The sequence below is a fragment of the Leptinotarsa decemlineata genome, unplaced genomic scaffold (assembly GCF_025532065.1).
Source record: "Leptinotarsa decemlineata unplaced genomic scaffold, Ldec_3_MD MMD2_tig00003557_RagTag_RagTag, whole genome shotgun sequence".
In the NCBI taxonomy this organism is placed as follows: Eukaryota; Metazoa; Arthropoda; class Insecta; order Coleoptera; family Chrysomelidae; genus Leptinotarsa; species Leptinotarsa decemlineata.
The window spans coordinates 1,048,833-1,075,150 of record NW_027412590.1 but is presented as its reverse complement, the minus strand read 5'-3'; the positions used below and the strand labels follow the sequence as shown (position 1 = coordinate 1,075,150).

At 33.5% G+C, this 26,318-nt stretch overlaps 1 protein-coding gene across 1 annotated transcript in view; it reads left to right on the top strand.

The window, feature by feature from the left end:
- Positions 1-26,318, top strand: part of LOC111512315 (alkaline phosphatase) — a 952,023-nt gene that overhangs the window by 675,069 nt on the left and 250,636 nt on the right. The window contains exon 5 of the mRNA XM_074178167.1: positions 20,790-20,968. Within this exon, the coding sequence (XP_074034268.1) occupies positions 20,790-20,968 (179 nt within the window). The remainder of the gene's footprint in view (positions 1-20,789; positions 20,969-26,318) is intronic.

Here is a 26,318-nt window from a genome sequence, read left to right as displayed (position 1 = left end):
ATTTTTAGTCGAAAAAATAATACCACCTCGTACACAACCGAAAATTCCCAAATCAATTCCAAATTTGAATGATAAAAGAAAATATATTGTTCATTATAGGAATCTACAGCAAGCTGTCAAAAATGGATTGATTGTAATGAATACACATAGAGTATTGAAATTCAAACAATCATGCTGGATGAAACCCTATATAGATCTTGATACTGAAATGCGTAATAAGTCTAACAACAAATCTGTTAAAGATTTCTATAAACTAATGAATAATGCGGTATATGGAAAGACAATGGAGAATGTAGATAATCGAATTAATGTTAGACTCGTTACACATTGGGAAAATATAAAGAAAAATATGGGTGCCAGCCCTCTCATAGCCAAACAAAATTTCAAAAATTGTTCAATTTTCACTGATAATTTCGTTGCCATTCAATTGGGTAGAGTTAAGGTTCATTACGATAAATCATTATATTTGGGATTTTCCATATTAGAATTATCTAAAACAGTCATGTATGACTTTTTCTATGGATGCATCAAACAACACTTTGATGAATTGTCTCTTTACTTTACACAGATACCGACTCGCTCATTCTTAAAGTAAACACAGAAAATTTTTATGAATTCATAAAAACTAACATAAGTAGATTTGATACATCCAATTACAGTATAGTTAACCAATTCAATATTCCAGTAACAAGTTCAGTCTTGGGTAACTTCAAAGATGAATTTCCAAATGATCCAATCATGAGTTTTTATGGTACAGGTGCTAAAGCATATTATGTGAAATCTGTTGATGGTGAATTTAAGAAAGCCAATGGGGTTAAACGATCGGTAATAAAGAATGAAATGACATGCGAAGATCATCAAAAAATCGTCGAACAAGGTGGTATGATATTCAGAAAGATGAATTCATTTAGAAGCGTGTTGCATGATATGTATACTGAATTGAAAAATAAAGTTGCATTATCATACCACGACGATAAACGATTTATCATTCCGAATACTACCCACACTCTTCCTTGGGGTCATAATGATATTGAATTTTATGAAAACGATCCAAATGAGAACATTCGTTGGATAAGTAATATTATTCAACAATCACAATCTCAGGAGACTCCATTGGATCATTTGATTAATTTATTGTCTGCCGAGATCAATGATTGAAATATCATTCAATATCTTCAAAACCGGAAAATTCAATATTGATATTTATGCAGCCATTCATAATTAATAATATATGACAGAAGTAATGTGATATTAATGTATTATGTGTGTATGTATATGTATTACTGTAATGAATATAAAATGAATAAAATTTTATTTGTATTATTTCTATTTCCCTTATCAATTACTGCAATATATAGTATAATGTAAATGAAAGGAATATCAGTTTGAAAAGAATCATCGTGGGTGCACAATGTCTAAAACAATCGATAAATTTGGCAGAAAAAGAAAATGGGGTGGTAATGTCATCCGAGGTCCACCCGGCAATTGACTCAAACTAACAAAAGATGGTCATTATGACATGCAAAGAAAAATATTGAAAAATACAAGCGAACCAATTGACAAGAGTGATTGTGTAACTGTATCATATCTTGAGGGGAAAATTAACGGAACAAAGGAGGTTATACTTCTAGCCCTTCAAGCTGCAATACAATCCACAATTGGCAATATTGCTCGCGATGCCCGTCAAGCATTTGACGATAAAATTGCAGAGGCTCGGATAACTTTCACTCGTAAATTTGACAAACTTACAAATGATGTAGACATAAAAATGTCTGACATAACAGCGTCTACAAATGAAAAATTTGATGCTATGTCAAACATAACAGCGACTACAATGAAAAAGTATGATGTACTGGAAGAGAGAGTTGAAGTTTTGGAGAAAAGCCATAAAGTCAGGCCATCAGGTGGACTGGGATATCCAGGACTGGACATTGATCCAAATGTTAGAATAATAGAACCAAAACCAAAACCAACAGATGACGTATTAATTGAACCAACATGGTGAATAGTGAAGTGGAATAGCCTGCCTGGGCTGGGCCTGATTAAGTTAGGTTAGGTAAAAAAAATGTGTATTTGAAAAATTAATAATGAAACTTATCAACAACTATTATTATACAGGGTGTCCCTGGACTTCCTCTTTTCCTCTCGGGAATGTATAGATGGGGTCAAAATATCACCAGTACTTCATATAACTTTTTTTCCTAAAATCCTTCGTTACCAAGTAACGGGCCCTCGAAGTTACAAAATGAAAAATGTTTTTCTTTGAAAACTTTTCAAGTGAAAATATTCAAAATCATCCAAATTTTGGTAATTGACTAAACAAATGAATTCCTTCGATGAGCTTTCATGCAGGAGTCAGTTGTTTTGCTACAAAGTCAGGAACGGACTACCCCCGATGGTCCACACCCCAAAACTTTGAAATGACAGATATTTTTCAATATTTTTCAACAAATTAAGGTTACTTGGACAATTTTATGAATAAAAGTACTCGTGTGGAAAGTCGATCGGAGCAACGAGTCTTGATAAAAATGTAGTTTCACTCGACAACATCAAACCCGCTCGTCCACCATTATTTGAAATGAATAATTATCAAAGCAGAAATAATAATGATAACGTTAATTCAACAACATTTATCCTGAGATGTCTACCATTATTCGAAAATATTAGTTTTTAAGGAAAATGGAAATGATAGGTAAAATGTTCATAACGAATTTTTATAATGCAAACACGTTTAACTAACGAAACTCAAGAGCCTCAAGAGCAAACAGAAATGAAAAATCCGCTACAGAAACTGCTCGATATGACCACCTTCTCTCTCTATACATTTTCTTAGTCTGCGAAGACACTCTCTCTGTACTTGAAATAGCATTCCAGGGTCGTTTCGTATGGCTTCACAATGTAATGTTATTCTATTCAACAATGCATCTCTTGTGTGAATAGGTGTAGCGTAAACAAGGCTTTTTAGATGCCCCCACAGAAAGAAATCCAATGGAGCGCCATCATGCATAAACCACATATCTCTTCGGGTTTGCAATGGAACATGTTCCAAAAGTCCATTCAAATCGTTCTGAATGAACTCCAAATAACGTTCTCCATTCAATCGGTCCTGTAGAACGAATGGTCCTATAAGATGGTTTCCTATGATACCAGCCCAAACATTCACGTTGAATTTCCGTTGGTGTTTGGTTTGCAATATCCCATGGGGATTTTCTTCGGCCCATATATGGAGATTATGAGAGTTGATAACTCCATCTCTACTGAAACCTGCTTCATCAGTGAATAAAACTCGATTAATAAAAGTCATATCCTCTCTTTGCCTATCCATGAACCAATTGGCATATTCCAGTCGTGCTGGAAAATCTTGAGGTGTCATGGCATGTACCTTCTGGATGTGAAATGGGTGGAGCAGTTGTTCCCTAATTATTCTATGAATAATGGACTTGGATGTATAGAACTGTTCTGATAGATTTCTGATGCTCATTGAAGGATCATCAGCGACGGCTTCCAAAATATTTTCCTCCAATACAACGGTACGTACAGTCCTAGGAGCGCCCTCACCACCTCGTTTTGGCAAAACTGTACCTACAATAATATCGAAATAAAACAACGTGCTCAAATTAATTATCAATTATTACATACCTGTCTCCCTCAAGCTGCAATCGACACGCTCGAATGTTTCTCTTGACGGTACCGTTCGATTGGGAAAATGCTCGGAATACAGACGACGAGCTTCTGCAGCATTACAAAATGCTCGTCCATAAAATACATGCATATCTGCATATTCATTGAATGTAAACTGTTCGGCCATATCAAAAAAATTCAAAATATCCTATAGAATATTGACAATACAATAATAGTCATATGACAACGCACCACTCAACAAAACAAAATCGCATTCCAGTTTCTCATTTTTCATCAAAACTTTCTAAAAGGTTTTTTTGTCAACATCTGTGAAAGAAATGGAACATAATTATTCCCTGGATATTTTTCACCTGATCATGTGCAGCCGTTTTTGTAGTTCATTCGTTTGCTTTTTATTAGTATAGTAAATATTTTTTCCGATGTGCGTTTTTTCAGCTAAATTTAGATTCGTGTTGAAGAATTTCTCCCATAAAATTATAGATATCAGTGAAACTCCTCAACAGTTCAGCTGTGAAGAAGAATTTGAAACATTCGAATGTTGAGTTTCATGAGATTCAGATAACTGATCAACACGAAACGTGATTATTCCACACGTATAATGTACATACAAAATATGGAATGAATTCGATATTTCATAGTAGAGTAGCTTGTTAGTTTAAAAACACCACGAATCTACAGAACTTGATATTTCTTTTGAAAAAATATCTGCTATCACAATTGTGACTTAAACTTCCATATAGGTACTGTACTTTTTGTTTACGACTTCATTTTAGCATACTTTGTATTATTCCTGTTATAAATGTTGTTGAATTAACGTTATCATTATTATTTCTGCTTTGATAATTATTCATTTCAAATAATGGTGGACGAGCGGGTTTGATGTCGTCGAGTAGAACTACATTTTTATCAAGACTCGTTGCTCCGATCGACTTTCCACACGAGTACTTTTATTCATAAAATTGTCCAAGTAACCTTATTTTGTTGAAAAATATTGAAAAATATCTGTCATTTCAAAGTTTTGGGGTGTGGACCATCGAGGGTAGTCCGTTCCTGACTTTGTAGCAAAACAACTGACTCCTGCATGAAAGCTCATCGACGGAATTCATTTGTTTAGTCAATTACCAAAATTTGGATGATTTTGAATATTCACTTGAAAAGTTATCAAAGAAAAACATTTTTCATTTTGTAACTTCGAGGGCCCGTAACTTGGTTACGAAGACTTTTAGGAAAAAAAGTTATATGAAGTACTGGTGATATTTTGACCCCATCTATACATTCCCGAGAGGAAAAGAGGAAGTCCAGGGACACCCTGTATATATATTTCAATGTCCCAGAAGTGGCATTAGGAAACTACTCGAATTCTGACTTGAAATTTTCCCAAATGCTAAAATTTGAAAAAAAAAAATTTAATTTGACAAAAAAAAAATTGCAAATTTGAAAAAAAAAATTTGAAATTTGAAAATAAATTTTAAAATTGAAAAACTATTTTATTTTCAAAGAACTATACCCCCTTTCCCCCCACCGCCTCCTTCTTATTATTTTTTCTAGTTTTTTTCTAGTTTTGCCATTGCCAAGTTTCGAACTTGGATGTGTGGTAGGATAATCTACGCTGCCACAGGCCCCTTATACTAACAGTTTAAATTCTATTTAAATCACAAGGAATAATGGTGAGAAATAAAGAAAACAATTTTTGGTCACACGGGGATTTGAATTCATATCATACGTCTGCATAGGCTAAGGTCTTAACCATTACGCCACAGGCTTACATATTGGTGTTAATAATATTTATTATTCTATATAAGATATGAAAGCTTCATTTATATAAAAATTATTGATTTTTTTATGGGTAATCCGGGATTTGAACCACTAATATCAATATTTCATTTTTTTTATGAATTATTGAAGGTTTAAAATAAAAAAAAAAATTTGATCGTCAAGATTCGGAATCTTTCTCAAGATTACAACCCGTTCTTTTCTCGAAAAATATCGATCCTGCGAAAAAATTAATTGGGATCAAATTTGTTGGAAATTAAATTTTCTACAACTTTTGTCATAACTATTTTTTGTATAAAATTGAAAATAAGTGTAATAAATTCAATATTACATAATGAGATTACAACCCGTTCTTTTCTCGGAAAATATCAATCCTGCAAAAAAATTAATGGAGACCAAATTTGTTGGAAATTGAATTCTCTACAACTTTTGTCATTACTATTTTTCGTGTAAAATTGAAAATAAGTGTAATAAATTTAATATTACATAATGAGATTACAACCCGTTCTTTTCTCGAAAAATATCAATCCTGCGAAAAAATTAATTGAAACCAAATTTGTTGGAAATTGAATTCTCTACAACTTTTGTCATTACTATTTTTCGTGTAAAATTGAAAATAAGTGTAATAAATTCAATATTACATAATAAGATTACAACCCGTTCTTTTCTCGAAAAATATCAATCCTGCAAAAAAATTAATGGAAACCAAATTTGTTGGAAATTGAATTCTCTACAACTTTTGTCATTACTATTTTTCGTGTAAAATTGAAAATAAGTGTAATAAATTCAATATTACATAATGAGATTACAACCCGTTCTTTTCTCGAAAAATATCAATCCTGCGAAAAATTTAATGGAGACCAAATTTGTTGGAAATTGAATTCTCTACAACTTTTGTCATCACTATTTTTCCCTCTATTAAGTGCCCTCGTGTGTTTTTGGAGGTCGCAAAGGGCGTGTCTGGGGGTGGCGGCTGCTGAAGAATGCCGGAATCCCGGATGGCCAGGATCAGTGGAGTTGAATTGGAAGATCACAAGTCAACCATTTTGAATTTTCTAGATGGTATCAAAGAATGGGATTTCGTTCCGAAATTGTGGGGTTCAATGCATCAAAACCTTGGGTAAGAACCTGTATTCTTCAAATATTTCTCCAGTGACCATCATTGACACTTTGATCGTTTTATTCAGAGACCACTCCAATTATTAAAAATCTGGTCAAATATTGAATTTCTACATTGAACCAACCATTTCCTTGTTTCATTGGTAGTCTGGAAGTGTCTCCTATCCCTGTGTAACAGAGTTGATCTACACTGACGAGTATTGAGAAGGAATACATTATTTCTTTAAAATACTGTAGATAGCCTCCAATTGAGAACTTGAATTTAGTAACCCTTTTCAGCACTTCTATTTTCAGCACTTATTTTCAATTTTACACGAAAAATAGTAATGACAAAAGTTGTAGAGAATTCAATTTCCAACAAATTTGATTTCAATTAATTTTTTCGCAAGATTGATATTTTTTGAGAAAAGAACGGGTTGTAATCTCATTATGTAATATTAAATTTATTACACTTATTTTCAATTTTACACGAAAAATAGTAATGACAAAAGTTGTAGAGAATTCAATTTCCAACAAATTTGGTCTCCATTAATTTTTTTGCAGGATTGATATTTTCCGAGAAAAGAACGGGTTGTAATCTCATTATGTAATATTGAATTTATTACACTTATTTTCAATTTTACACGAAAAATAGTTATGACAAAAGTTGTAGAGAATTTAATTTCCAACAAATTTGATCCCAATTAATTTTTTCGCAGGATCGATATTTTTCGAGAAAAGAACGGGTTGTAATCTTGAGAAAGATTCCGAATCTTGACGATCAAAATTTTTTTTTTATTTTAAACCTTCAATAATTCATAAAAAAAGTGAAATATTGATATTAGTGGTTCAAATCCCGGTTTTTTCGGTTCAGCACTTCCAAGAACCGACTTGAGCCCTTTCCTCCGCAGATCCACGGCTAGTCGTAACAACTGGGCACTTGTACCGTTGTCTTACTCCGGATCAAGAAAAGAGTGAGGTAACTTTATATCTCAAACAGAGACAACTGGCACTGACTTTCGACAACCCAAAACTCGCTTAAGGATTAGTCAGAAGAAAGTTACTTAAGGATAGGGACTACGTATGTTATTTCTGCTGTAATCTTACATACTTCCAAAGATGAATTAATGTCATAATATGAGAATTATATGAACGAAAGAAAGTTTTCAGCTTACCCAATTATTTCAAGATGCTATAGAATTCATGGGTCTCCAGCTTTCCTATATAATTTTGAATAGTAGAAATAAAGCTATCCCATCAACTACTTCATTAGAATGATGGAAAGTTTTCGAAAAGCTATTGATAGAATATTCTGGTATAAAAAAAATATATTTCATAAAAGTTTTTATATTTTGAAATGTTACAGAAATCAATCGATTGTTTTTCCGGGAGAATTCGTGAAATAATAGTTCCTCAATTCCCTTCAACTTCAGTAAGTATGGTCATCAATATCAGGTTTTCATTCAATGTAAAATGTGAATCAAATATTTCTATATATTCATGAAATACAATGTTTTTTTTATAATTTGAATCCGCTATGTTAGCTGTAGAGTAAATATTTTGGTAGGAATCTGAAATTTTTTTCAGTCTCTTTTTATTATTCTTCCACAATCCGATTGATCATCCATATTGTGTTTCGTCCAATATATGTTTTTTTGTTTATGTTTGAAATAAAAACATATCGTTCAAAATTGTTAACAATGGTAAAATATAGAAAACACAACCCAAATGTTTCTGTCTATTGAAATAATGAAAGAAAAATACTGTAGAAAAATGTTTTCAATACACTAATTCACGACAGACGTTCCAATTCTACCTATCAAAAATGAATCGTTTTCAACCTCAAATCCATCCCAGGCTTTCAGATGAACTTCTTGTTTTCCAAAACATCATTACAATTATTTTTTCAATAATCTTCAAGATGAATCACTCAAATCCTCGTCAATTTTTTAAAAATTTTTAATACTTTTCAAAATACACGCACCAACTGAATCTAGTAATTTCGATTTCAATAATAAATGTTAGAAAATAGTGATTAGAGAAAAACCCGTTTCAACTTTATTTGCTATATTTGTATATGAATAAGTTGATCAAAGAAAATTTCTCCATCTATACCAAATTGACTCATCCGTTCCCTCATTCTGAAAAGTGTCCAGTGTGTTTATTTGTTTACCTCAAAAATATACTTTAATATTCTGTAAACCAATTCAGCTACATAAGTGGAGTCAATAGTGCAATTGAACTATTATCTCCTTTTTTTTATTTGAATGCAGTGTAACCCAAAAACATTTCTGCTAGTGACGTCGTAAACGTAAAATTGATAAAAATATTCAGTGTGCCTGAACTTATTCGACATATTCGGAGTTCATTTGTCCTCTCAGATCGTAAGGATCGGTTTCATTGTCAGACCATTCGTTTATGCATATAAATCATCACCGTTGGGTCAAGCAATAATAATAAAACAACCCCTTTTTACGTTGCTGTTTCCAGGAACTGGAGCATCCCGACAGCTGTGGTGAACAAAGGATCAACAACGTAATAAGCATATTCCCAATAGGCCTAAATTCAATTCCAATGCACTAATTGAGGGTACATCTATCCATTTATAATCCAGAATTTATAGGGAGAACTTTGGTGTTTATCTTTTTTCGTAATGGAGGAAACGTTTTCAATACGGACTAAAAAATAGATTTCTTTGTTCATGTAACTTCAGTTTTTTTTTCACGCAGCCCATTCGGGTTTTCTGATTGTAACTCAATGCTGAGTGATTTTTGCCCCTAACATGCGAACTGAATTAGAAATATACAATTTTGAAAATTGATTTTAGACAGGTGCCTATGTAGAAATTTACAGTCATAAGCGAAGATTCGATCAACTGTACACAGAGAATAATATTTATATAACACTTGGTTTTGATTCAGATATAATATCTAAAAATGAATTTTTGTGAGTAGTGGTATCCCAAAAATAATAATTCCAACGGTTCACTCCATCTGAAATGACCCACCCGGCACTGATGAGGAGCCAATTTTCCGAAACCAGCCTATCAATTTCACTTTTTCATGTATAGGAATTTACTTTCGACGAATCTTACAAATGTAAGACATTGAACTGGTCCCTGATGGCTTATCTACAGCTTTCTGTGCGGCATTAGTTGAGTGAACTGTTATTTTTCCGCCGGGTGCCTGACACACATATCTACTAAATCGTAAGTACCACATGGAAGGCAAGTGTTTGGTATTTTCAACAGAACTGTATTCATATCTGTTTAAAAAATCTGTTTAAAATCTGTTTTTCCGTTAATCAGTTCCTGGAAACAGCACCGTAAAAAGCGGTTGATTTATTATTATTGCTCGACCCAACGGTGATTATTTATATGCATGTAGGAATGGTCTGGCAATGAAACTGATCCTTACGATCTGAGAGGACATAGGAACTCCGAATATGTCGAATAAGTTCAGGCACACTGAATATTTTTCAATTTTACGTTTACGACGTCACTAGCAGAAATGTTTTTGGGTTACACTGCATTCAAATTGAAAAAAAAAAGAGATAATAATTCAATTGAACTATTGACTCGACTTGTGTAGCTGATTTGGTTTACAGAATATGGAAGTATATTTTTGAAGTAAACAAATATAAAGGAATCTATATATTCATTGGGCACTTTTCTGAATGAGGGAACGGATAAGTCAATTTGGTATAGATGGAGAAATTGTCTTGGATCAACTTATTCATATACAAATATAGCAATCGAAGTCAAAACGGGTTTTTCTCTAATCACTATTTTCTAACATTTATTATTGAAATCGAAATTACTAGATTCAGTTGGTGCGTGCATTTTGCCGCCGTTGGACGAGAAATTTAATATTCAACAACAAGAAGGATCCTAAAGAAACATCTATTATGATTACTGAGCTGCTTACTATTGAGAACTTCAATTTGTTCAAGAAAGTTCGTGCTCATTTCAATAAATCATCCTGGACTTTTAATGGGCTTGTTTAAGAGTGAGAGGCCCGGTTTTGCCTGGTTTGTCTACAGACACGTACGCTTTATCAAAATGTGTAATGACAAATATATTTACAGGATTTCTGCTCATCTCATTTTATTCAGAAAAGGGCATGGAAGGTTTGGACGAAGAGATTTCTTGAGAAAATAAAATACTTTTTCAAATATTATTGTGTGAAATGTCTTGTTTGAAGGAGTTTTATTGAACTCCTTCACAGGATAATAGCTACTACTGAAAATTCAAATATGTCTTCGTCCGAACCTTACAATGCCTATGTAGCTTACAATAAGACCCTCAGTTTAAAAAAAAAATAATCAGAAGATCATATTTTGCAAATTTAAATTTATACAAACGCCACTAGTTAGGCAAATTATTCACATCAGATCATCGCTTGTTGACTGAATTCATGCGCGATAGAATAATCAGAGAAAGTTTGCGGTAGTAGCCACGCCCTTAAAACAGCGGCGCGCGAATACATATTTTGATATTTCTTCAATAAAATGTAAATGGGATATTTCGAAATTATTGGGAATAAATACTTAGTACTGGATATTTCACAGGAAGTGGGCAAAATTATAATCACGGGTTAGAGCGCATAACGTATATTCAGACATACTTTTATTTATAAGCTTGTAGGATTAGGTTCACTTCTAGGTAACAAACTAACCAGCAATGTAAGGAATAATGCAAGTTGAATTTGACCTAGTTCTAATCATCCGGTTGATTAGAAATTTTGCAGGTGTATATAATCCCGATGACAATGCATTATGAAATTTTTGTAAACAGAAAAAACAAAATGGAGACTTCATATGGCGAACGAGTTTTGTGATTTTAGTCTGATTCGAATCAAATTTGCTATCCAGGGGTTTTTGGGATCGAAGATTATGATTCTCATGTCAAAATTGGAATATTCAACGTGGTGGCTCCAGAATGGTTTACGGTTTTTGTGATTATCGCCCGATTCATTCAAAATTGGAATCTGGGGGTTTTCAAGGTAGGCGATTAATGTTCCTATGAAAAAAAATATTAAGATGGAGTCGAAATAAACGGAAAGAATGTTATTTGTGGTTGTCAATAACAAGAGAAATGAAAAGTTAAAAATTAAAATTATAAAAAAAAATTTTCAAACAGAAGCTTGTATACAAACACACTAAAAAAAAAGAAAAATAAATATTCATTATTTGATCTAGTTTTCTTTGAGTTTCTAGTATTCTGTGAGTTTCTGTAATTTTTTCATCTTAAACTATATACTCAATATTTCGTTTAGAATCTAGGTGAGAATCTGATAGTCTCATATTCACTTGACTTGCATTGCGAAATTATTGACATATATATTGACGTTTTTCTGTAGATCTAGTGACATCTGACTCATTTTCTGAATATAGGTATTTACTTTTCAAAATACTTCACTTTCCACTGATTTCTATCATTTTGCAAAATACAGGGTGTTCTATAAATGAACGGTAGAATTTATACTTATATGATAGAAAATAAGTAGTTTAGGTTGTCAATGTCAATAAGTTATTTCAAAGATGATGTACCATACGTCACTTTTTTTAGGGAGGAAAAGTACGACTTTGCTTCCTACAATGAGGTCAGGAAATGTATACTTTCGATAGAAGTAGGTAGGAAAACATATTCATTGTCTATTTCTCAGTGAATTTTCTTCCTGATAAAAGTGTGTGTATTACTTGAAACCCAAAGTGAACTACGTGCAAATACACAAAGAAACAAAAATGCAAATATTTCTCTTTGTCACAACTTGGGGAGTTTAAAGAAGTTTCAATAAAAGAGTTATATTATCAAAACAATTCATATGCAATAAAACAATCAATTAAGAAATTATTGAACTTTATCTTCGAATATAAAAATGAAAACAACAATAAACATTAATTGGCGCTCCGGGTCGACTTCATTGATTCCAGTGGTGCATTTGCTTTTTCAGCTGCAGGAAAACCCGGAAAAACCTGCAGCACCATATCATCTCAAGATCTTGTACTATCAATGTCCTCTCTCTCATAAAACAAAATGTAGTGTGTCTCCAGAGGCTCCAATAGAATCAATACATCGCCAGCCCGTTTCATCTTTGAACAAGGCGTAATAGTGACCAAATTCAACGCCAGAACCACAGTGAACAATGTCTGCATGTTCATCTATTTCGAACCTTCGAAAGAGTTTTTTGCTTGTTTGAATATCGTCAGTGTTATTATTTGATTGACTGGTGTCTCAGCTATATCAGTCAGTTAGTTTGGAGCAGTTTGGCAATACAGTCGATCATCACCTGTTAAAAATTTCATTTTCAGATGATTTAAGAATAACCTTTGCACGGACTGTGCAAAGTTTTCGCTACCTCTTGAACATTCACTATAAGTGAGGATTTTTCCAGAAAGAGATTTACAAACACAAGACGAGATGGACTGTACGTAATCATTCAATCCAAAGCGGTCAGGAGTATTGATTTTGCTATTGTTGTGCTCACGAAGAGTATTCAACAAGAACCCCCTAGAATTCAGAGCAATTTTCTTGTTGTCCTTCGAGTATCCATCGCATTTTACGGTGATAAATGGAATTCCGTTGATAATATTTCCAGACTCAATAGCAATTTTTTTTCTTCTTCTATTGCTTTATCTATTACTTCTTGTGATTTCTCCTCTATCTTATCACAAACTCTATTGTGAAATTTATCGTATGTTCGATGGGATCCATAAGGAATTTCTAACGTTGCTGCGATCTTTTCAACATGTTTGTATCCCAATCCTATTGACATGATCCCCAAAACCGCTTGTTCATGCACTCCTTCGGTATCATAGTTAGTTTTTATAGTAATATATATTGCACATGTTACATTTCAATTCTATAGTCGATGCGAATCCAGAACGACGTTCATCAATGACAACAATATTTTGCAGAGTGCATTCCGTACCGGGATCATGATTTTCTGGAAGTGAAATTATTTTCAGTGCATTGAAAAAATGGTCGATATTTATAATTCTTTTCCCAACCAAAATAAATTCTTTTTCAACGGTGTCTTTGAAATTTCTTTTTTTACATTCATTGGTTTTACCATCCATTTGGGTTTTTGTATCTCCACCAGAATTTGTATCTGATGATGATATCTCTCTGTTATCGCTTCCCAATTGATCTGCAGATATATTTTCTATATTTGGATCATTATTCTTATTTTCCAAAATTAAAGGTAACTCATTCGTTACATCGTTTGTTTTGGACATGAAATAATAAAGAATAAGACATATATTTAATATTTATGGAATACATGAATGATAAGTTGTGAGTACAAAAAGTGTAATTCACGCCCTACTGCATAAAGTTGAACTTTATAAACTACGCGTAAAATTTTTACTTTATGTACGGCGTAAATAAACTTTTCACTTCTCCAATGAAATTTTAGTTTCGGTTCACAAAAGTATTTTTTTGAAAATCAAAAATTTTTACTTACTTGTATTTATAGCCTAGCAGTAATTCGCCTTGTACTAAAACTCATTCTTTTTTTAGGACCAACGTCTCTCCAAAAATGTTTGCTTTCCATATTCATATCGTCCAACAACCTTCTATTTGTCTTTTGATGTATACTAAGCACAATTTATACTTTACGAACTGACCTAAATCGAAATAAAACAGTAATAATACAACCGCAAACCTAGAAACGTATTTTACGTACCACCACGGTTGAGTTGCTTCTGTACCGATATTGTGTTTATGCGAATATTTCGGGTACTTGCAAGCTCCACCTTTTCCCTTCCTCCCGCCTGACCCTTGCACCCCACAGAAACTGTTCGTGAAGGGCCTGACAGTGTTAAGTGAACTTCAAAGGTCAGAAAAAACTTTTGAAAATTGAATTCGATCTTGTTAAACTCCTTATTAAATCATAAAATCTTTTATTGGTTACTTTGTACCAAAATCTTTTTTTTTTATTTTGTTAGCCCTTTTCAATTCAAATATTTCATATTTTTTTTGCGTCTGCTGACATTCCGTAAACTTCCAGACATTCATTAACTATCTCCATCAAATTGTCATTTACAGCATCGGCATCTGGAGTATCGGATGAAATTTCCTCTATTTATCTTTTATGAGTACAACAGGAAAGCTATCGAAACAAATGAAGGTAGTTTTTGACTTAATGATGATGTTATTTCTATAATAGTTTTTTATGAATTCGTGAGGACATTATCCCGTTTAGGTTATACAAACGAAGATTTTTTTAATTGAATATGTTCTATGGTGAATGAAATCGAATTATGAACCGGACAAGCAGGTTATGTGCAGAAAGGTACCCAGAAAAACTCAAATCGAATTGCGTCATGGATCATTTCTTCCGAAAATAAGACTCCAGAAGGCCAGGTAAGGTGAACGTGATGGCCGTATGATAGTAACGTTGTTTCCAATTTGATACCATCCTCTGAATCCAAACCGTTAGGAACGATCTCAATTATGTCAATAATTTTCAGAATCAGCGGTATAGAACGATTCGAGCAAGTCAATCATTTGTTCAGACAGGTCAACTACAAATAATAAGAGTAGTAAAAGAAAGAAGTTCAAGCGTTGGCACGCCGAATATTGTTGACTATCAACATATTGATATGAAAATGGATTGAGTTTGTGAATTGAGATTTCTGAGTATATTTGATCGACCATCATGTGATACAAATCGGTTATGAAGGATTCTACATCTTGAAAACCGTGATGATGAGATGATCTAAATAACTGTTTTATAATAAGAGCAACGTGAGTCGAAAAGCGAAATTTGACCATTTTGATTTTCCATGAATATTTCAAAGATAACTACTGATATTCTCGATCTGGAAGAAGTAATTGTAGTTCCCCAGACTAGAGAACTCTTGTCCAATTTTTTTTTAAAGAATACATACATGATCATCACCGAAATTCTGGAATGCATTCGTACCCAACGAGACATGGTGATTTGATAAGACTTCGACAACATTCAACCTCGTTTTTTGAAAACTGCCCGTCTTTTGCTGGTGCAAATTTTTTTAATAATCTACCTCTCATAATTAGAAGTGAAAAAAGCGATATTATCTTCAAAGCCAAACTTAAAAAGTTTCTGATTAGCGGTTGCTTTTACAGTATTGCAGAATATTTGAGTCAATGTGAGGACTAATAATAGATGCTATGTTAAGTTCTATTTGCCAACTAGTTTATCTATACCTATATGTATGTGTACGTTTATTGAAGTTCATTTATACTTATGTGTATATATTATCTTCATCGTTGCATTTACACTTATATTTATAATTATATGTATGTATATTTATATTTATGTTTGTATGTATATATTTTATTTTCTATAAGACGTATCCTATATCATTTTTTGTGATCTTGAAGGATGTAATAAATATAATATATTAATGAATATAATAATTCAAATGATATTGCAATTCTTAAAGATTCCGAGATTGCAATAGTGGGACCAGCTAAAAAGCAGCATATATATAGGCACCAGAAAAAATTATGCCAAAAATGATGCAAAGTTGATACAGTTTTTAAAAACAGATACATATTTCACTTTATTTCTACTTTTTGCGAAATAGCTTGATACATAAGCATAATTTAAAAACAATATCAATGAAAAGTCAATAATTTATTCTTTACTGCACTTTTCGAACAGTTAAACTTTGATTTACTAATTAAGAAAACTTACAACGCAATTAAACTAAGGAAAGGAATTATACGAAAGTAATTTCACATTTACTAAATATCTTTTATGAGGTATGAATGAACAAAATTACTTCAGGAATGAATTTAGATTTTGTTGCCTAGAAAACTAAACCGTGAAAAATTCTAACAAACATCTGTTAAAATAAAGTTATAATTTAAATTAAGAACAACTAAATCAAATCGAAACATATGCCTAAACCATGTAAATACCAATAGAAATACAAAATAAAAAGTCACATTTTGATGTGCCTTCCACCAAGTTCAATGCAATCAATTGTCCTTTTTAAAACATCTACAACTGCATTCTTTATACTACGGGGTTTCGTGCTTACAACACATTCTCAAATAACTGCCTCTAAATGGTTTATATCTCGAAAAGGTCTTTGCTTATACACCTTTTGTTTCAAGTAACCCCACAAGAAGAAATCTAGTGGGGTTATATCAGGAGATCTAGGCGGCCAAAAGAGTTCCATATTGCGACTGATTACTTTGCCCCTAAATATTTCCAAAAGACGTATGAATAGGTGCACCATCACACTTATAACCACACAATATTTCTTACTTGAAGGGGCATATCATCCAAAACTTCAGATAGTTCGGTATTCACAAAGTGTAGGTAGTCCGCATAATTTAAATTATGTCTAAAAAGTATGGTCCTATAATTTGATCGTTTAATATGCCACACCATAAATTCGTCTTAAACGAATATTGATCTCGACATCCGATTACGAAATGTGGGTTTTCTTTTGCCCACCACCTGCAGTTTTGCGAGCTCACAACGGCATTTGAAGAGAAGGTCGCTTCATCTGTCCATAAAATTTGATAAGGAAAATGATGATTTTCTTCTTTTTCCCCTTCAAACCAAAAAGAAAAATACAAGCGCATATCGAAGTCCCTTTCTTTTAATGTATTGATAGATTTCGGTTTATAAGGCGTAAATTCATTTTTGTGTAAAATACGTCGTACACTGTCTCGGTTAACATCTGTTCCATCTGCAATATCTTGAATAATTGTTTTTTTATGTTCTACGACACCAAACATATTTCAAAATCCACTTCTTCAGTATGTCTAGAAGGCTGATGTGCTTTTCTAAAATTACTCTCAACCGAGCCAGTAGATTTAAACTTAGCTATTATCCTACTAACTGTTGACTGATGAATATTTCTTGCAGGATGTCTGGCATTGAAAATATCAGCTACTTGTCGGTGTCCGGTATTCTCACCGCATATTAAAACGATTTCAATTTTCTCTTGAAGATTCAGCATTAGTAAATCAAAGTTTTACTGTTTGAAAAGTGCAGTTAAGAATAAATTATTGACTTTTCATTGATATCGTTTTTTAATTATGCTTATGTATCAAGCTATTTCGCAAAAAGTAGAAATGAAGTGAAATATTTATCTGTTTTCAAAAACTGTATCAACTTTTGGCATTTTTTTCCGGGTGTTTTAAATTTTTGCGAAACAAGTTGTATTTAGAATTGGAATTGGTGATAAAAATGGGTTGGAAAGATAAGTTAGGCATAAAGCACTATGTTGAGGATTGGCTAAATTTGAGAAATCGGCAAATGTAAAATTTTCGAAAAACTGTGAAAAAACTAAATTTGTACTAGAGAGCTGAAAATTGGTATATGGGTGAAAAATGAAAAAAAAATCATCTTTTCTCTTTACCGATTTTCGAAATTTCGAGCAATAACTAGTTATTGCTCGAAATTTCGAAAATTTTTAGCTCTCTAGTACAAATTTAGTTTTTTTTACAGTTTTTCGAAAATTCGACATTTGCCGATTTCTCAAATTCAGCCAAACCTCAATATAGTTAGTGCTTTATGCCTAACTTATCTTTCCAACGCATTTTTATTACCAATTGCAATTCTAAATACAACTTATTTCGCAAAAATTTAAAACACCAGAAAAAATTATGCCAAAAATGATGCAAAGTTGATACAGTTTTTGAAAACAGATAAATATTACACTTCATCTCTACTTTTCGTGAAATAGATTGATACATAAGCATAATTAAAAAACAATATCAATGAAAAGTCAATAATTTATTCTTTACTGCACTTTTCAAACAGTTAAACTTTGATTCACTAATTACGAAAAATTACAAAGAAATTAAACTAAGGGTACTGTGGAAACAATTGAGCTGAACTGAATGAGCAAAATATTTTATTGTCATATGACATTTGTTGAATAACTCAAAATAGTGTTCATCAGTTTTAGATTTAAAATAGTTCATTCGTTGTCTAGTGTGTTGTTAAAAATGCTGAATCTTCAAGAGACAATTGAAATCGTTTCAATATGCGGCGAGAATACCGGACACCGACAAGTAGCTGATATTTTCAAAGTCAGACATCCTGCAAGAAATATTCATCAGTCAACAGTTAGAAGGATAATAGCTAAGTTTAAATCTACTGGCTCGGTTGAGAGTAATTTCAGAAAAGCACATCAGCCTTCTAGACATACTGGAGAAGTGGAATTTGAAATATGTTTGGATGTCGTAGAACATAAAAAAACAAATATTCAAGATATTGCAGATAGAACAGATGTTAACCGAGAGAGTGTACGACGTATTTTACACAAAAATAAATTCACGCCTTATAAACCGAAATTTATCAATACATCAAAAGAAAGGGACTTCGATATGCGCTTGTATTTTTCTATTTGGTTTCAAGGGGAAAAAGAAGAAAATTATCATTTTCCTTATCAGATTTTATGGACAGATGAAGCGACCTTCTCTTCAAATGGCGTTGTGAGCTCGCAAAACTGCAGGTGGTGGGCAAAAGAAAACCCACATTTCGTAATCGAATATCGATATCAATATTCGTTTAAGACGAATGTATGGTGTGGCATATTAAACGATCAAATTATAGGACCATACTTTTTTATACATAATTTAAATTCTGCGGACTACCTACACTTTGTGAATACCGAACTATCTGAAGTTTTGGATAATATGCCCCTTCAAGTAAGAAATGTTGTGTGGTATAAGTGTGATGGTGCACCTATTCATACTACAAGGGTGATTAAAGAGCGTCTTTTGGAAATATTCAGGGGCAAAGTAATCAGTCGCAATATGGAACACTTTTGGCCGCCTAGATCTCCTGATATAACCCCACTAGATTTCTTCTTGTGGGGTTAATTAAAACAAAAGGTGTATAAGCAAAGAACTTTTCGAGATATAAACCATTTAGAGGCAGTTATTCGAGAATGTGTTTCAAGCACGAAACCCCGTAGTATAAAGAATGCAGTTAAAGATGTTTTAAAAAGGACAATTGATTGCATTGAACTAGGTGGAAGGCACACCGTAATGTGACTTTTTATTTTGAATTTCTATTGGTATTTACATGGTTTAGGCATATGTTTCGATTTGATTTAGTGTTCTTAATTTAAATTATAACTTTATTTTAACAGATGTTTGTTAGAATTTTTTACGGTTTAGTTTTCTAGGCAACGAAATCTAAATTGATTTCTGAAGTAATTTTGTTCATTCATATCTCATAAAAGATATTTAGTAAATATGAAATTACTTTCGTATAATTCCTTCCGTTAGTTTAATTGCGTTGTAATTTTTCGTAATTGGTGAAACAAAGTTTAACTGTTTGAAAAGTGCAGTAAAGAATAAATTATTGACTTTTCATTGATATTGTTTTTGATTATGCTTATTTAACAAACTTTTTCGCAAAAAGTAGAAATGAAGTGAAATATTCATCTGTTTTTAAAAACTGTATCAACTTTGCATCATTTTTGGCATAATTTTTTCTGAAAAAATAATTATTGCTATAAAATTCAATATTTCCATCACAATCATTAGAAACATTTTGTACGAATTAAGCAAAATAGTTTATTTCATCGGGATTCAAGAGGTGTTTGGGTAATGAATATTGTTTTTCTGAACGAACATTGAGATTAGAAAGAACATTCGAAACGTAAATATATCAAATGTTTGTTTCGCAAAATACTTCCAAGCATGAATGAATGATTTAAAATGGGCCAATCCTGGTAGACAAGGAGCCTGAAATTATCATTACAGTCAAGTTATTCAGTGTCTGTTTGGCAGAGCTTGGAGCGATTTCAGGTTGTGATCCAATAAAATCACTCGGTGTGCTCTCCCCTACAAGGCATTCAGTAGCTTCATAAGTGTCTGCCAGTGTGGAAAGTTTTCTAGAGCAGGTATCAAATCACAAAATCCTGAATTAACGGTTGACTAAAAATTATAAAATTAGATCGTACCAAATCACTCTGATTCAATTATGGCTACTATTTGCATTATCAAATTATAATGTTTGAAAATTATTCAGACTTTTTTAAAAAATTGATAATTTGGTAATACATCAGATTTTAACTCGTCTTGTCTGCATTGAAGTCAGTCTGAGGGTTTTCATATCTTGATTTTTCGAAAGATAAAAAAAGCTCTTTCACTGCAATGAATGTAATGTTACTTCATTGAATACTGTTAAAATGAATTTATTCATATTCAATTTGAGCGAAGTCTTTTCAGTTATGAATCAAGCAGTACGTCTTGAAGTCGATAAAAGTGTTTCCGTGCTGATGAACAAGATATGCTTCATTTTCAGGAAAGTCGACGGGGATTGTGACAAATACTCGAATAACTCATGCCACGCCTGCGGCCCTCTACGGACATTCGCCTTCCCGCTACTGGGAAGACGATTCCAAAGTTCCCCCAGCCTCACGTAAATCCTGCAAAGATCTGGCACGCCAACTCATCGAAAATGATCCCGGAAGGAACATTAACGTAAGTCTAGATATTTTATTTCAGGAATTCTTTTTTTTCTTTTCTTTTTCTCATTCTGTAGTATACTGCCAATTTCATCTCGTCTGAAATAGTAGCCCACTAAGTGAAATTGAATTCATGAACTATTCCAAGAAGATAAAGAAATAATTTAACATAATATTTTTAAAATGGGTTTATGGTAGGTCACAGGGAGCTTCAGTTCACAGGCTAGGAGCATTACAGTAAAACTTTCAAAAACACGAACGACGCTCGTAAGTTAACACAACATTTCATAGCAAAATCAAAGCTCAATTTTGGAAATTATCAAATAATTGTTAGGAAACAGTAATATTTTTCTCAAAATTTAAATACAAATCGTGGTTCGTTAATTTTTAAATTCATGTACACTTTATTAGGATATATACAGCATAATAGTGAAAATTACAAACACACTTACATTAGTCTTCACGGATTTGATGTGCTTGGCTCAGGTAAGCTAGCGGTCCATAATTAGACCTAGGTACTCAACCTAGGGGCACCAGGCGATTTCTTGTCCTGCCATGATAACTCTGAGATTCGGGTGGAGACTTTGCCTACCAAGCACTATCGCTTGTGTTTTTGCAGGGTTCACACGGATTGTGTGAACCATATGAGCTACACTGAATTCTCTCGCCATGGACGAGAACATCAGGGCGGTATCATCAGCATAGAGAGATACCTTAACATGGTCAGTTCTCGGGAGATCGCTGATATAGAGGTTGTAGAGCGTGGGTAAAAGGACTGCACCCTGTGGCACTCCAGCCCTCTATTAGTCTTACCGGTGACCGGAAGTTTTTAAGCTTCACAGCAAAAGTTCTGTCCTGCAGGTAGAACCCTATCCACTGGACTAGTCCCAGTGGTAGGTTTAAATTATTAATCTTGTGTAGAAGACCTTCGTGTCACGCGGTCGAAGGCCTTCAAGATGTGTGATAGTGAAATTTAAACATGTCTCTTTCTATTCATCTCTTGGATTGAATTTTCAGTCTTAGTTCACAGGAGTGGGCTCTCCTGAAGCCGAACTGTTCGTCCGGTAGAAGTTGTCTGTCTTCGATCTCCTCGTTCAGCCTCTGCAGGACTACTCTCTCCGCAACCTTGACCATGGAGCCTAACATACTTATAGGTCTGTAGTTTTGAGATAATCTTGGGTATTTTAGCTATCATGATAAACTCAGCGTGCTTCCAACCCTCAGGGAAGTGTCTGAGATTCAAAGAACTGTTAATAATGTTTATAAGTAACATTATTTGATTGTATGGATCTACATACAATGTTGTCCTTATTTATATCATAATAATAATAATAATAATAATATACTTTATTTCAAAAAATGCAGACTAATACAGCTGAAGCAGTAATGAAGACATAGAATGAAAAGGCGTCACAGTGAAAAACATTAAACATTTGTATATATAAAATCTAAAAAAAATTAAATAATAAAGTAGATATGAAATATGTTGCAAAAATATTCATAAACATATATTGAAGACATATAGAGTTGCCTATCAGGTGGGAAAATTACAATTAAAATATTCACCAGTATTATATGGTTCATTTTCTATAATAATTTTTTTAATTTCTTTCTTGAATTTGCTGATGCCATTGATTGATTTTATTCGATCTGGCAGTTTATTGAAAAATTTTATACACATGTAGTGAGGACTACTTTCTGTTATAGATAGTCTGTGTAATGGATACATGATATTTCTCGTTCTTGTTTCATGCCCGTGTGAAATATTATAGGTCAAAAAGGTATCTTTATTTTTGAAAAAATATATTAAGCATTCATATATATATATATGCCAAAAATTGTCATTATATTATTCTTCCGAAAACACCCTCTACATGATGCTATGTAGGCCATGTTTAACATAACCCGTAAGGTTCTTTTTTGTATTACAAAAATTTTTTGAACATCATGACTACATCCCCAAAACAAAATTCCGTACTTTGCCACCGATACCTCATAGATACCTCTGCTAGGTACCTGTGTCCTGATTGTCTTGAATCAATTTTACAGTGTTGTCATATCCACTGGTCTTGTTTTAATTTCACAATGATGCCTTATCTAATAGCCGGGTGAATCTGATGAATGAAATATTATTTCAACAAGCTATAAAGTATAATATTAGGTATCGGTCCACCACCATCATTCATGATATCATTATGTTTACATATTTCTATACACTCATAGGCATCTAGATGTCTGTTGTTGTTAAGTTAACTAACTAATCTCAAAAACTATGGAATGGTTTTGTTGCGAAACATGATGGGCGACTGCTGGTCTTTCATATTTTAGGTGTGTTAAGTGTTATTTCAATAGATTTTTCAGTCTGTTCATATTATTTTGCATCGCAGTTCTTACAAACAATTTCGTAAATTCCAGACTTTTTCGAAATCTTGACTTTGTCCTTTGGATTTCCTAAAAGCCTCTGTAGTGTGTGACTTGTTTCAAATATCACCTTCATACCTAGTTCCTTGATAATCTTATTTTTCATAAGAATAAAATTGAACTTGAATAATAGTCAATTATAAATTATATACTATGAAAACTGTGTAAATTTTGTTCTACCAAGAAAGTACATTTTACATTCACTCACCCTTTTAGACAGACTGAATTTATGCCGGCTCAATGCACAGATGAATTCTGACTTCAATTATAAAATATGAAAATATAATCAACTTACTGATGACTTGATAATGTGTCGTAGTCAGAATTTACTGTCTTTGCAGGAGGCTGCTCATTTCCATTTTCTGAATTTTCACTGTCAGATATATATTTTTCATTCATTTTAGAAAATTATTAACTAAGTTGAATATGTGTAATGTATAGATCAACGCAACTATACACATTATAGCTATCCAAGCTCTGTGTGGCGAGAAAGGTAGCGTAACGCTAGTTACAGTTCGATAACCTCTTACATCAGCAGGATATTGTTCGATGACCCGAAGACGACATCAATTATTTTGCTGATATCTGCAAAGTCGGCAATAATTTATATATAAATAGGTGCAATTGATTTGTAATAGCCAGTACTAATATTTCATAGTTATTAGTTGTTACTCTGTTCAAATAGAAAGTTTTTAAAAACCCTTGTGTGTGAACGAGAAATATAATTGGCGCAGTCAGTAGGATAGTGGAAGAGTCCTTAGAAGATCCTCGTCGTTCTCAAACGTTTATCCAACCAAGTTCCACCGAGAAGCAAGTACTCCAGGAAGAATTCCGGCCGTAGACAAGAATACCTCTTCACTATCGTCCGTCAAGGAATATCTACATAGAAATAAGTTTTTGGTGACAAAATATGCAACGAGCCATCATCGTCATCCTGTAAGCACAAATGAACTCAACTTCATCAATTGCAAATACTATTTTACGTCCCCCTACCTTAGTTTCACCAAATTCACCTTCAAGTACCAATTCTCGCCCATCCATTATTCCTCAAACAATTGACCAACCTTTAAATCCCATCAACATGACAAAACAATTCTTCCTGAAGAATTTTTGGATTGTACCCGAATACGATGGAAGCCCAAATGAATTATACCAGTTCATCAACGTATCAACAATGATTCTGAACGAATATTGGAATACTGAAGACCCCGGTTGTTTTCAGAACCATATATTGATACAAGGATTACTCAACAAGCTACGAGGCAGAGCCAAAGACGTCATTTCAGTTTATGGATGTAGTGACTGAAACAGCATCAAAGGAACTCTAATCCAGAACTTTGCCGACCAACGGAATGAAAATTCCTTAACAAGAGATTTGGTAAACCTGCGACAAGACCAGAACGAAACACCACAACATTTCTACGAAAAAGTCATGGGACTTTTGAACACAATATCAAACTATATCGAAATACACACCGCCGATGATACGATAAAGATCAGCAAGGAAAGCTTTTTCCAACGACAAGCTCTAACAACATTCCTAGCCGGACTACGAGAGCCCATGGGATCCACCATAAGAGCAATGAAACCAATAGACTTGGCTACAGCAATGCAGTACATCCAAGAAGAAAACAATATCCGTTATCTACAAAGGACGTTTGGACCCCCACAAGTCCCCAAGAAACCACTCCGGACCCAGCAAAAAACTGCAAATTACCAATATACCCAACAATCAATACCACAGCGGATGTACCAACTCATGCAACACTTTCAACGACCCGGACAACAACAACCTCATCAGGCAATGGGACTTCAATCACAATTTCAACAACCGACCTTCAGACCACATTGGCAACCAAATACTCAACAGAAACAGATGTGGCCTACAGTCCAACCACCACGTTTTGGACAGAATCAACCAAACAGGCAGAACGGACAAGAACCAACACCAATGAGCATCAGTACCTGAAATACTTATGGAGCACCAACGAGGAGCATGAGAACCCAACCTCAGGCAAGACCAAATTTCAATCCAGCTCCCATGTTCAACATTGAGCAACATGACGAAGACTTTGCATATGAAGCGAACCCCTATTACATTGAAGAAACCTGCTCTTATCCCAATCAAGAACCAACTGAAGAATTCCAGGTTCAAGAAGACCAACAGGAACCAGATGTATATTTTCCATTGGATCCAGGACAAAACCAAGAAACATAGTGGAACTGCATACATTCGACGATAAGAGAGAACTTCCTTATATAACCATTGCAAATCCTCCCCTCAAACTCCTCATTGACACCGGATCAACAAAATCCTTTCTCAATCCTGAATTAGCTTTCCAATATTACAAGGATTGCATCAAAAAAGATCCCTTCGTCGTCACTTCCATTTTCCAAAACTATTCTCAAGATTACAGTGCAGAAATTCCCATATTTCCTGAGTTTGACTCAAACGGCATTCTGAAATTCTACCTCTTCAAATTCCACAAAACTTTTGATGACCTCATTGGACTCGACAACCTGAAATTTCTCAAAGCTGAACTGAATTTTCCTGAATCCTCCCTTTTAACCGAATACTCCTCTCTCCCAATCCAATGTTCAAGACAAATCCAGGACTACTTCCCCTCAAGATGGGACAAGCAAAGATCAAGACTAGTACCCATGACTTCATCCACTACTACGATCTCCAACCCATCCACGAAGAGATATTCGCTATAGAATCCCAATATGATGCCGTCTCCACAGCAATTCGTAACGGACTAAGTGACCCTTATTTCTTCAACTTGCAAAATTTCGATCAAGGACTGAAGTACCAACTGAAAACTGCCAAGGAAAAGCTACAGACTCTTTATCCTCTCAGTAGACCCAAAAGAGGACTCATAGATGGCTTAGGAAGTGTAATCAAAGCCATTTCTGGATGACTCCCATTTACATTTCAATCACCA